General features: G+C 46.8%; 1 protein-coding gene across 2 annotated transcripts; it reads left to right on the forward strand.

Annotated features, from left to right (window-relative positions):
* Window positions 1–957: 957 nt before the first annotated feature.
* CHST4 (carbohydrate sulfotransferase 4) lies at window positions 958–10,100 on the forward strand. Of its 2 annotated transcripts, none has more exons than XM_044255790.1 (2): window positions 958–1,188; window positions 8,097–10,100. In XM_044255790.1, exon 2 carries the CDS (start codon window positions 8,112–8,114, stop codon window positions 9,264–9,266), a length of 1,155 nt encoding a protein of 384 aa, XP_044111725.1. In that variant the 5' UTR covers window positions 958–1,188; window positions 8,097–8,111; the 3' UTR covers window positions 9,267–10,100. The 2 variants fall into 2 exon arrangements, with proteins under 2 accessions (XP_044111725.1, XP_044111726.1); XM_044255791.1 differs by lacking the exon at window positions 958–1,188 and adding an exon at window positions 1,195–1,367.
* The last annotated feature ends 3,937 nt before the right edge of the window (window positions 10,101–14,037 follow it).

The following is a 14,037-nucleotide window of genomic DNA, read 5'->3' on the forward strand; positions in this document are numbered from 1 at the left end:
TCTAGATTATCCTAGAACTCCTACAGCTCTGCCTGCTCTCTCTTTCAAACCTAGAAAGTGGGCCAGCGAGTGAGCAAGAAGAAAGAGGTACTATGATTAACTATCACTCTTTCTCAACATTTATTTTTTTATGTCAGTGATAGCGCAGCGGGGAGGAGCAGAGGAAAAGGGTAAGAGAAACCCAAGCAGACTTTCTGCTGAGCGGGGAGCTGGACTTGGGATGCATCTGACCCTGAGGTCAGACCTGAGCTGAAACCAAGAGCTGAAATGTCTAACCGACTGCGCCTCCCAGGCGGTTCTTAACTGCCACTTTTTAATTCATTATTGTCATAATATTGTATTAGGGGTATGACATGCATTAATCCTGCCCTAACATTCACAAGAATTTTATAAAGTAGGTATATATTTTACAGTGACAGTCCGGGGCTCGGAGAGGTAGGAAGGACTTGCTTGCCCAGATGTCTGAATGCAAAGTCAGTGGCTTTTACACTTGGCTGCAATTTACATTTACTTGAGGATTCTCCTCTGTTGTTTACACTCACAACGATCATGTGAAGTAGCTCAGAATAGTTGTGTGATATGCCAAAGGCCACGCAGCTAGTAAGAAGCTACAAGTTTTAATGACTTGTTTCTTTTATTCTTGTGGAGGTAATTATGTTTCTTGCACTAAATGCCAATAGATTTTTGCCCTCCCATACATTTAGTTATTTCATGTAGCTAATTATCTAGTTAAAATCTGTAAGAAGGGTCGAAGATTTTAAACAGGACACAGAGGCCAAAAAAAAAAATCACGTTATCTCCCTAAATCCAGTGGCGTGAGCAGGCAGGTACAATTCAGAAATAGCATTCAGCTTTTCTCTTTTTTGCAACAGAGATAAGATTAAGGGAAGAACAAGGCTTAAGATCTTGTGGGTATTTGGTTTGTAATTGTCTCTGATTTCCCTATCGACCTCATCTCCCAGGTCTCCTCCTTCTTTTACTGCCCTGTCCTAAGGGAGTTAACCTTTTCAGCTGCCTTCCAGGAGCCTACCTTCCAGCATCAGCTCCCGTCTAGGAGAGGACGCTTCCTCCTTTGCTTCTCCCGGTGTGCCGGGAACAGACTCTCCCAGCGCCTGAGTCTCTCCGTATTGAAGCTGCTAATACCAAGGCTACTCGGGAGTGAGCGCTTTCTCAACACCGTCTTGGAAGGTGGGTCACTCTGGCACAAGGGAGAAGGCAGTGGAATTTGTTCTGAGTAAGGATGGTTATGCAAAATGCAAGGAGGAAGAGGAAGCCGATAGGGGAGTTGGTGAGTCAGAGGAGAAAAGCACAACTTGGCTAGCAGTGAGCCTCCCTCAAGGAGTGGAGAAGTCTAAGCTATTATCAAGGTAAGAAGAGAGTTTTCTCTATACACCACTCTGCAGCGGGGCCATTGTCCCAGGGCTCCTGGGACGGAGTATCAGAAAACCTCCCCCAGCTGAGCTAAGGATTTTAAAGGCAATGGAGGAGAAGGGGGGCTGAGGAGGACGGCTAAATCAGAGTCACCTGGAGAATCTTCCTGAAAAAGCACAAGCTGCTTGCCAGTAGCTCCCTCGTCCCCACCCAGCACCATCTCTCACAGGATCTGGAAAAGCAGAGAATGCCAGTAGGGCTATCCTGATAGATGTTCTGTAGATGGTCTCCTGGTGCATCTAACTTAACTCCGATCCCGGCTTCTGAGTTCAAGTTTCTATACTTCCTGGAGCTTCTCTGCTCGGGTGCTAGAGAATGGCAGACGGGAGGGAGCTGTAGGTTTTCTTTAGCTCAGGCAGGGTGTGATGGGATCATTGAATGCTCTCATCCCTGACACTCAGCGGACCTGGGGTCTGACTCAGGTAGGGCTATTGCCACCGCTGAGTCCATCACTTAGGGTTCAGTTTACTCTGAAAAACGAGTGTGTGGATTATCCGTGTCATGATCAGCTGTTGTGGTTGTGGCTGAACAGGCTTTCAAAGTTGCGGAGCGTTACTCGGACGTGAAAGATTAAGTTACGAGGCAGACACATCAGCTGAAGTAGAAGAGACTTTTGTCCCGTCGGGCCTCAGACCAGTCTAGGGCTTCTAATTGGAAGTGAAATACATTTATATGCGCAAAATAAAACTATCTTGCCTACCTTCCTCACCCGCAGCACGCTCAAGCACTAAAAACTGCTCTGCAGATGATGTTACTTGGTCATCATTCGGTTAATGCTGCAGGCGCTGTTTCTGGCACCCTGGAGACAGTGGGGACTGGAGATGGAGCAGTGGTGGTGGCCCGGGGCCAACCCTCCTGGCGCTTTCGGTCTAGTCAGCGTTTGTGACCACAGGGTCACCTTTACCCAGGTGCTTATCCCTGTGGTTTTTCTGGGTCTGTAGGTGTTACGTCTGGATTTCAGTTTCTCCAATCCAACTCTGAATTCTCGGTTTGTGAAAATATCTTCTGCCATCTGTAATTTGGGGTTATGGGAGCACAATCTCCCTGGGGGATCTAAGTTAGGAATGTGCCAGGGGCTGGAATCCAGGGCTCTTTAAATTGCTGCCTGTTATTTTTCCCCTCAGAATTCCTCGTTTTCTTTCTTTCTTTCTCTCTGTCGCAGGGAGAGTGTCAGGCAGGGGGAGAGGGAGAAGAAGGCTCCCTGCTCCCTCCCAATGTGGGACTCGATCCCAGGACCCTGAGATCATGACCTGAGCTGAAGGCAGAGGCTCAAACGACTGAGTCACCCAGGCGCACCCTCCCGCCCCCGCTCACTTTGTTTCTAAAAGAACTACACAGCACCCATTTGGGGGTCATCCAGGCTCCCGGGTGAGGTCATGTTGATGATAGTGTTTTTTAAGAATATACCACTCACCCCTCATTGGCACAACCTGTTTTTAAAATATTGGCTGGGGGGGCAATGATGACAGGATGTGGTGAGGTTTTTCTCTGTTGTTTTTTTTTTTCTTTTCCTGACTTAGCTAGTTAGACAAGAGAAGTAGTCTGTCTGAGTGGTCTTGTGCCTTGCAATACGCTTTTATTTCTTTTCTTTTTTCTTTTTTAAGATTTAGTTCTTTTTAAAGATTAATTAATTATTTAGGAAGAGGGTGAGAGAGGGAGAGAAGCAGACTCCCCGCTGAGCAGGGCTGATTTCACAACCCTGTGATCACAACCTGAGCCGAAATCAAGGGTCAGATGCTCAACCGACTGAGCACCCAGATGGCCTGCTTCTGTTTCTTATTAGTTTTAAAAAAAATAGTGTTCATGGCCTTTTATTTGTAGCTTTCCTTAATACATACTCACTGTAGAATGCCCCCCCCCTTTTTTTGGAGTAAGGTTAGCTGTGCCATACCATCAAATCTCTGCCTTTAACTTTAATATTTCTCTCCACTTGAGATAGTTTTGGTCAATATTCAACAGAATCACCTAAATTTTAGTAACTGATACTACAGAGACACACATGTGCATTTTTAAAAGTTTCCGCTTCTCAAAGGATCTCATTCAGTTATCTGCTTTCCAGCCATTATTCCTCTTCCCCCTGTTCAACTACTGATTTAGTCAACAAGTATTTAAAGAGCCTTAATCACTTACAAGATAAGACATAGTATTTTCCCTTAAGTTACAGCAGCCCAGAGGTAGAAATAAATTCTTCTATGGCTATTTACTATAGAATGAGAGATGGATGCTACTCGAAAGTTTAGAGAACTCAATCTTGGGAGGAAGGGCTTCTAAATAACAGGAAAGAACTGAAAGTCAAGTCTGGCGCCTAAAGTGCTGAAAAGCAGGGGACTGACAGGGGATCAAAGTCCAGACCATGAAGGCCCCAGGCTATAAGTCTTGGGGATTTTGATTTAATCCTGTGTGTGCTGGAAAGTTACGGAAGGATGTCAAGGAGGGGACTGATAGACTTGTGCTTTAGAAAAGACAGATTTTGGCAGCAGAGGTTGATGGGGAATTTGAGAGACAGAAGAAAAAGGCTACTTACTGTCAAAGGCCAGGCCAGAGATGAGCACAGTGGGGATTCTGACAGCAGGGAGGGAGGGGTTCAGGCTTGCAATGCAACATCCAGGAAAGAACACCTGGGAAGGTGGACCAGGGACTCGGAAATGGAGTCGTGACACACACTTCTCACAAACGCTTACCAACTCCAAGGACTATAGAGGAGGTTAGTGCAGGACAAGGGGAGAGGTGGAAGTTAGATTAGAGGAGACTGCCATAAAAAACCCAATTTGCCCTTTCTTCATGGAGCCACATTTGCTCGCTTCTCCCAGGTCCTCAAGAATATCCATCTCTACGGCTGATTACAATCTCTGCAGACATGAGCTTTGCCTGTGGTATTTCTTGGCTGTCCTGGCTAGCCCCATCATGGGTTGCCTAGATCCAGGAAGTACCTAGATCCCAGTGACAAGAGATGGGACTCACTTTTCAAAAGCATATTTTCTTCCTGGCCAGGGTGAATGCTCATGGTAAGAATAAGCAGAGAAAGAAATCAAAGGGTTTCCATGGGAATTCCTGAGAACTGTGAACAACTAAAGCCTGAGGATAACTGGGGACAGGGTCAAGAGGCGTGGCTCCAGCTCTGGGAGAGAACAGGCCTGAAGCCAGGAGCTACTTGTAGGCAGGGAGGACTTACAGCCATTAATCCTGCTCAGGACACTGAGCCAGGATTAGGGAGAGAGTATAATTCTGAAAGATCTATATTCCTAATCCTTAAGAAATGTTAGTTTCTTTGTGAGTTGATTACAGGCCCTGCATATAAAATTCTACCATGCTTTCCTTATAAATGTGCACAGGTCAAGTCCTTCTCTTCTTTACTTTTCTCTCTCTCTTGCTCTGTTGTTTCCTATCTTTGTTCCAAAATTTTCCAGATGATCACAGTACCTTTGGGAGAGGATCTCTTGCTAAAGTCATTTCCTAAGTCTTTGGGAGGTAGGGGTAGAGGAGGCCAGTCTTGGGCTGTTATTAATAATGTCCTGGTTTCTAATCATTTCCTCTTGGGCTTGAGTCTGAAAGACCTAAGAGCATATCTTAGCTTCTCCTGTTCTAACCTTCAGGGCAAAGGAAGGAATTACCACTCACTGACATTTCCCTGGCATATAGCAAAGTAATCTTGGCAATGAAGGAGAGATGACCCTCACTGGATCCTTTTGGCGATAAGGAGGAAATACACTGTTGTAATGAATGCAAGAGAAGAGTTTCTATGGCACAAGGTTTGGCTTGGGTCAGTACATACTTCCCAGAAGGTTCAGGGGACTTCCAAGGGAAGCATGTTGCATCTCTTCAGGAAGCAACCTATAAACTTGCTTTTATATTTATATATTCCTCCTTGAAAATCTACACCCTAGAATTTCTGCAGCTCTGGATATAATGAATGGTTTGTGACAAGTATGAAGACCACCTGGGTGACAGATAGCAAAGCTACACGCAGGTGTATTTTTTGACTTGGCAATTCCCCTTCTGGGGATTTAGTTTACATAAATGTGTAATGATGTATAAGCATCAGGTCATTACCGACGTTTCTGAATGGCCAAAGAGCTGGAAATAAGCCAGAAGCCAAGCAGTGAGGCAACTAAATAAACTGTGGTGTATCTGCATGATAGAACTCTATGTGGTGGTAAAATGGAGTGAGGAAGTGCTTTATGTGCTAGCATGGAAAGCTCGCCAAGACACATTATAAAGTTAAAAAAAAGCAAGGTGTGTATAGCTTGCTACGTTTTCTGTTATAAAGAGGGGGAAAATTAAGACTGCACGTACATTTGAATTTTCTTGGGTGTGTATAAAGCAAATGAAAAGACACATAAAAAAACCCAGTTGTACCTGGGGGCAAGGTGGGAAACGGACAGATGGGGGACATGGACTGGAGTAGACTTTCTCTGTACAGTAACGACCAAACACCAGCGAGCAGATTCATCCTAGCTGTGAGTACAGTGGAGGTTACTGATTCAACAACTGGCAAAATTCTTAGGTGTTCTTTCCCCCAGAAAAATACTGTGACCCGTCATTAAGGTATGTCATTAACCCTGTTTACAAACAGCTCTAGAAGTTTTCTAATTTACAGCTATAATCTTCATCCACAGACATAACTGCTTGTCATAGTACTCCACCCTCCGCAGCCCGCCGACACCTGTTAAAGACTTGCAGTATGACAGGCTAGAGACTCAGGCTGGTACGTGCTCCTGTTAGGTCGGTCCTGCATGCAGGCAGGATTGTAGGAAGCCTTACTTTATTTTTTAAAAAGATTTTATTTATTTGACACAGAGAGAGAACACAAGCAGGGGGAGTGGCAGGCAGAGGGAGAGGGAGAAGCAGGATTACTAAGCCCAAGGCAGATATGTTTAACTGACTGAGCTGCCCAGGCACCCCTAATGTATTTTGTTTTTTAAAGCTGGAAGGAAGAGTATCTTGGGTGTATAAGAATTAGCACCCTGTGGGTGCCTGGCTGGCTCAGTCGTGGACGTCAGAGTACAGGACTTTTGATTGCAGGATTGTGAGTTTGAGGCCCATATTTGGTATGCAGATTATGTAAAAATAAGATGTTTTTTAAAAAAACTAGCACCTTGCTACTATTAATATTTTATACTGTGTGAAAAAGCTATTCTATTCTATCTCTCAGTAGTTGTTTGTGCTACAAAGTCATCCAAAATGATCCAGATTCATCTTAACCCTTAAAGAACCCTTAACCTTAAACCATTAAAAAAAAGCCCTCAGAATAACATTCTAGCATGGCACTGGGAACCATGGTCTTTTCAGCCTTGATTATAAAGGGAGTAAGTTGAGGGCTGCCACCAGTCTGTATTGAGTCTTGGTGTGAATTATTAAGTAGAATTCATTTCTCTAGATATATTTTTTAAAGATTTTATGTATTTATATGTTTATTTATTTAATTGATTTATTTCGAGGGAATGCACAAGCAGCGGGGAGAGGGAGAGAGAGAATCCCAAGCAGACTCCCTACTGAGCATGGAACCCAACATGGGGCTCAATGAAGAGTTGACCGCTTAACTGACTAAGCACCGAGGCGCCCGTCTCTAGATGTTTAACATCTAACAACTGGAAAATCATCCTAATGTTCTTATTATGTTGGACCAAAATACTTTACTGTCTCCTACGAGAACATTTTTTAATAAGAAATATCTTAAAATTTTGAGGAGATGGCATTCTCTAGGGTTGTGCAGTACATAACCTGGCCATCTGTACTGAGATGCCCTGATTGGATTGCGTCAAGCAGTTAAGCATTCCCCCAAGCAGCGGCACAGTGGCTAACAGGTCGCAGGTAACTGTAGCTCTTAGCTTGGCTTGCCACACTGCCACCGAGTCAGCTATTGAGGAGACAACAATTCAAGCTAAATAGATTCAGACAGTTTCCGAGCTATGCAGATGTCAGCACTGGGCCGGTTCCTCCTGTTCCTAAACCCACAGGATGATGCCAAACCAGAGGGGACCAGAGGACAGGTGCCATGGGCAATTGGCTCTGCCACTGAGGAGACAGCTCCAAACTCGAGCCAAACAGTTTTACAGCCTGCAACCATATCCTTCAGGGGACTGAAGCCTGTGCTTGGTTGAGATGAAGGAAGGTAATGAGAAATGGCCTATGGCAATCTCCCTCAAGACAGGAGAGGTAGGTGAACGGTGGCCGTGAGGTCAGTCCTCTCAAGTCAGCTTATCTCCCTTCGTTTCAGAAGGAATCACAGAGCATTCAGCCAAAATTTGGTCAGACTGTGGTTAAGCTTTGCCTAAGTGGCCTGTGTAGAGGCAAGCATGTCACCGAGCTCTCAGAATGGAGCTATTCCTCTAGGTCGATGAAATATGGCTACGTTCAGGCACTTTTGGTAGCTCACTGGACAAGAAAGACCAGGAGAAAGGGAGTAAAGAGCCTAAAATAAATAGAACTTATTGACACACTAACTGCAAGGGATGGGAATTGATTCAAAGGATTTGCATAGTTGGCTGCCAGAAGTTTCCAGCGCTCTAGGTTGCTCCTTGCTGGGGGCCGGGGGGGACAAAATGGCTTTGTCATTTGAAAGGGACATGGAAGGGAATGGAAGAAAGGGAATGAAAGAAGAAAGGGAATGGAAGGCAGACACCAAAATGGAAGCCTAACACAGCCCTTCTGCTTGTTCCTTAAAGCTCTTCCACTTCACCATGATGATACCGCCCAAAAAAATGAGGCCACTGCTGTTTCTGATTTCCCAGATGGCCATCTTTGCCCTGTTGTTCCATCTGTATGGCCACAAACTCAACTCCCTGTCCACGAAGGAGGAGCCCAAGCCCATGCATGTGCTGGTCCTGTCTTCCTGGCGCTCTGGCTCTTCTTTTGTGGGACAGCTTTTTGCACAGCACCCGGATGTCTTCTACCTGATGGAGCCCGCCTGGCACATCTGGATGACCTTCACACACAGCACCGCCTGGAGGCTGCAAATGGCAGTGAGGGACCTGATCCGTGCTGTATTTCTGTGTGACATGAGTGTCTTTGATGCCTACATGAAACCCGGTCCTCGAAGACAGTCCAGCCTCTTCCAGTGGGAGAACAGCAGGGCCCTGTGCTCCCCGCCCGCCTGCAACGTCTTCTCCCGGGATATGATCATCCCCCAGGCTCACTGCAAGCTTCTGTGCAGTCAGCAGCCTTTTGAGGTGGTAGAGAAGGCCTGTCGCTCCTACAGTCACGTGGTGCTCAAGGAGGTACGCTTCTTCAACCTGAAGGTGCTCTACCCACTGCTGAGAGACCCCTCCCTCAATCTGCACATTGTGCACCTGGTACGGGACCCCCGGGCGGTGTTCCGTTCTCGAGAACGCACCACTGGGGAACTCAGGCTTGACAGCCGCACTGTGTTGGGGGAGCATTGGGAGAAACTCAAGGAGGAGGATCAGCCTTACTCTGTGATGCAGGTCATCTGCCAAAGCCAGCTGGAGATCTATAAGGCTGTGCAGTCCTTGCCCAAAGCCCTGAGGCAACGCTACATGCTCATACGCTATGAGGACCTGGTCCGGGACCCCACTGGCCAGACTGCCCAAATGTATAAATATGTGGGACTGAAATTCTTGCCTCACCTCCAGACCTGGGTGTACAACATCACTAGAGGCAAGGGCATGGGTAGTCACGCCTTCCACACTAATGCCAGGAATGCCCTCAACGTCTCCCAGGCCTGGCGCTGGACGTTGCCTTATAAGAAGGTTTCTCGACTTCAGAAAGTCTGCAATGATACCATGACTTTGCTGGGCTACCACCTTGTCAGATCGGAGCAAGAGCAGAAAAACCTGTCCCTGGACCTTCTGTCTGCATGGACTCCCTCCAAGTAAGTCTACCAAGAGGGCAGAAGAGGCTCTGTTCCCAGCAGGCACCAGCCTCAGGCGAGTTAACTGAAGGTTTCTAAGCCTTAACGACATCTCTGTCGTGTACGTGGAAGCTTGAGTCGCACCCACACGTGCTCAGGCTGAGAAATGTTCGTGTCTCTACTCCGGCCTAGAAGAGATTCGGCAGCATATTCCGCCCCTGACAAAGGAGTATCGCCTTTCTTCTCTTTTTGGCCTTCCTCTCCATGGATACCTCAAAGACCTGGTGGCCTGGAGTCCTATTCGGCACCACACAGATCAGTGGAGTAGATCCATAAACTTTTCTGTCCCCATCTCACCCAGTGGGAAAGGGAAGAGACAGGAAAACCAGGGAAATGGGTCTCCTGCCAAAGAGCCCACCAGCACATTCCACAGGGATGTGAACTCTGAGCCCACGGAACTCCTGGTGGATTCAAAAAGGGGACAGAGAACAGTATTGGCAGCTTACGGCGAGCCAGGCCGTCACAGCTATCCGTTATTGCAAATACAAAATAAGATCCCTGCACAACAGAGCGAGCTCTTAAATTCACGGGGGTGGCTGTGCCTGACGCAGACGTCATTTCCCCTCAGGGTTTGCCTAACCCGTGGAAGAGTTTGACTCATAAAGCTGCCATCCGTTCACGCTAAAATTCCAAACAGGATTCTGTTAGGAGTTCCCCTGGTTATGCTTTCTAATTACTTAGTAGTAAATGCTAACTAATTCTTATAGGATCCTAACCTGATAGCATAAGCATCTTTACAGATTTTTTACACATTTGCTATTAGATATTACCTACACATAAAAAAATTTCTAAGACAATATTTGGTGTTAGCTGTTAGACTGATCAATAACTGACCATCACACTGTGCTTTTAAGAATCTGTAGAAACTAGGCAACTAGCAACTAAGCCCTTTCTAGTGTGAGGTGTGAGTTGTGATAATAACTGTATATATCACCCTAGAGTCTGGGCAAAGGCTTCTTTTTTTTTTAAGATTATTTATTTATTTATTTATTTGTTCGACAGACTGAGATGACAAGTAGGCAGAGAGGCAGGCAGAGAGAGAGAGGAAAGCAGGCTCCCTGCCGAGCAGAGAGCCTGATGCGGGGTTCGATCCCAGGACCCTGGGACCATGACCTGAGCCGAAGGCAGAGGCTTTAACACACTGAGCCACCCAGCTGCCCCGCAAAGGGTTCTTTTAATGTTCTTTTAATGTGCTCCTCAGCCAGAGGACCTCAGGTCTAGTCCGGCTGGCACTGTGCAGCCCTTCCAGGTCACCTCTCCAAATGTCTTTGCAGCATAGGAAGTCTTTGCAGCACTCTAGGTCTAGTGATGCATCTGAATCTACGGTTAGAAATTGATTTTGCCATGCCCCACCTCAAGTCAGCTGGAGTTGGAGTCCGCCAGGGTGGGAGCTGGGCTTCTTTGTATTGATCAGGCGACCCTGGTGATCCTTTCATGGCCAGCCCGGCAATACCACACCCTCCACCGGGAAGCAGCACTGTCTGCCTTGCTTCTCCGAGACAAATGCCTTTTTGGCACATGCCAAGTACCCACGCGGCTGACCCCTGACACTAGCGCTGTCCTCAGGGTAGAAGGAATAGGAAGACAGTCTATATTTGTCTGGAACTCCAGGGACCTTTGAATCCAGGCTCGCCTAATATTTCACTTTGTCCAAACCTGAAGGATACCACCCCTTCCTCTTCCCTTTTGTGCCTACTCCCACTTTGGACGTGGTCCTCACCTCATAAAGTGCCCTCGGTGGCAGAGGGAATGCTCACGCTTGATTCTGCAGAGGAGCTCCTGGGCTCTGGCGCTACCTGAGATGCGTGGGTAGCCCCCTTTGCCAGCTGGATCTAGCAAAGTTCATTTATATGTGGCTCTAAAGGAGTGAATTTATTCTAACATATAAACCTAAGACACTCTAGATGCACCTCAAGAGCCTAGCTGGGATCTCCCAAGCAGTAGGTGATGGTGCAAAAAGGGTGAAGAAGTCCAGTGAGGGGGACAGACAGTGACAGACTCAACTTCTTCCGATTTTCCCTCTGAAATTCTGCCTCCACCTGAATTGTCTTAATGTTAGCAACTTCCTTAGGAAGCATCTCTACAGGATGCTGGAGTGCAGAGCTTCTTGCTTCTCCTTCTCCAAAGGAGTCATTACATGCTCATGAGCCCATGGGCTCCAGAGCCAAGCCTCCTGGGTGACGCTGCTATTACCAGCTGGGTGACCTCCAGCAAGTCCCCTAACATTTCCATGTCTCATTCCCTCAACTGTAGGGTGGGCAGAATGATGGCGGCCCTGACTTCCTGGAGTTACTGGGAGGGCTGATGAGTTAATAAATGGAACACGTGTAGCAAGCCTTTGGCACTAGCACTCACTAAGTGGTAGCTGTGACCATCTTGGTAACAAGGCTGGTTTTAGCGCTCCCGGGGACCATCTTCCATCATTTCTGGTAACATCTTCATCAAGGCGATGTCCAACAGGATCACAAGCCCTTTGTCGCGTTTCTGATCACACTGATAGGATCAGATTTATAGCTTTCTGATAGTCTGTATTATCTATATCAATTGTTCTCAACCCAAAGTGATTTTGTTCCCCAGGAGACATTGGTCAATGGCTAGAGACATTTTTGGTTGTCCCAACCGGTGGGGTGCGTGTTACTGGTGTGTAGCGGGGAGTGGCCTGGGATGCTGCTAACCCTTCTGCGATGTACAGGAAAGCCCCCACCCCGCCCCCAGCCAAAATTCTCTGGTCCAAAATGTCAGTAGCACAGCTGTTAAGAAACCCTACTCTGTGCTGGTCAGATGCTGAATACATGCAAGATGAAGAGCCCGTGATTCAAACGGATTTCTCTTCTCTCCTCATTCAGTCACATCCAGTCTTACTCAAACAGTACACCCCCAGGCCAAGCGTCCTGACTGGGGAGATATGGCAACCCCCAGGGCTCTGCCGGCACTCGCTCAAGTCATCTCAAAGGGAGTAAGTAGTGCTGCGGGTGTTTTAAAAACACAGAGCAGCATCACAGGGGTCTGATGAGAGGAAGTGAGCAAAGCCAGGCTTCCTGGGACCAGTTATGTACTGGCCATAACTGGTCTTGGCTTATATCCTCCCTAATTCCATCAGCTGTGGCCAGAAGACAAGAGCTTAATGGGGGCAAAACATGGTCATTTAGGGTCTGGGGGAAGATGTGCAAGACAATTGAAGCCAGAAGCAGACACTGTGCTAGACAAATGAGCTGTCTGACATGTCTGGGAACAGAAGAATCATTATAAATGTAAAAAATTCCACGGGCACTACAGGACTTAACACCATGGCTCCCCAATCTTTTTTTCATTATCACCCCCGCCAGCAGGCCTACTGTAGACATTTTTGTTCTGATCGTCCTCTACCATGAAATGTTAGTACCACAAATATATTGCATATTTTATACAGTTTTTGTGGCCCTCTAAAAGGCCACAAACCAGTGTAATACCTACATTTGTTGTCCCCCACAAACCACTTTTACCCCATCGGTGGCAACAGCAGCTCCACTGACAATGCACGACCCAGACCACTGTCCCTGACACTTCGCTCCCTCCCCAGCTCCTGTCCATTTTCCTCAACATGTCTTTTGTCACCCCCCTAAACTATGTTCCTTGCTCTCACCAATAAGATTTGTACCTTGCTCAACTGTAATTAAATGTGATGATGCAAAGTAACACCCATGAGAGCAGCTTGTAAGGACCTATGAAAGTGTTGCTGCTGCTTATTAGAATAAAGCTAATTCTACAGCTAACTCGCACTGCCGCCCTCCCTGCCAGCACCAGTCTTAGCTATTCGGGATGGCTGCTGGCCCTGTTTGCCTTGCCACGTTTCAAGATGGCTCTTAGAGTCCTGGAAGAACATACTGTTTGTTTTCAAGTTTATGACAAGAATGGAGAACAAGTGCAGCGGGCACACAGCGCTGCTGTTCATGAAGAATGAGGTGTGTTTCAGGAAAAGTAAGCTATTGTTCCACCCTAAATCAATATGGATTTAAATGGCTAATGACAGATAATGTAAACATGTTGGATGAATGGGATAAAGGCCCCCCAGTAGGGGCGAGGTGAACTCCTGATTAGCTGATGAAATGATGAGATAAACCGAACAGGAGATTTTAACAAATGCCGTACAGGAGCCCAGGTGAGTGCACACGCGCGCACACACACACACAGCATTCCGAGAGCAAATAAGCTTGAAAAAGTTGACAAAACTAAATTTAACCAGGTTTTCAAATGCAAGACCCTCAGAACTTCAAATATGTCCATGTGAATATTAAAAATGGAAAAGGGCATTTAGTGGTTCTCCCAAACTTCTTTGACCAAGGAAGCTTCTTTCCCCTCAGTATACCTAGTAACACCTTTCAGGGGAATGTTTCGAGAAAGGCCAGTCTGAGAAATGCTGAGCTGTCTTCAGCAACCCTGGCTGACCCCAACACTCTGGCTTCTTTTTGCCTCCTCCCGAGCCCGGGCCGGCAAATGCTGAACAGAGGAGATCACACGGGGTTAATTCACGGGGGCTTTATGATCACCCACATCAGTGTAGGATTGCCTCAACACTCACAACTCTTTCCCCCTCAACGTTAAGAACTTTTCCTAGTCCTATCCTGGCTGCATACCTCCCCCTCCTCCCCAGAGAAAAGAAAAGCCATCTGATACCCGACTTCTCCACTCCTCACTGTGAATGTCTGAAGCTCCCTAACATTCTGTCTCGCTCCTGATACTGTGTTACAAGATGGAGA

Source organism: Neovison vison, chromosome 7 (assembly GCF_020171115.1).
Source record: "Neovison vison isolate M4711 chromosome 7, ASM_NN_V1, whole genome shotgun sequence".
Taxonomy (NCBI): Eukaryota; Metazoa; Chordata; class Mammalia; order Carnivora; family Mustelidae; genus Neogale; species Neogale vison.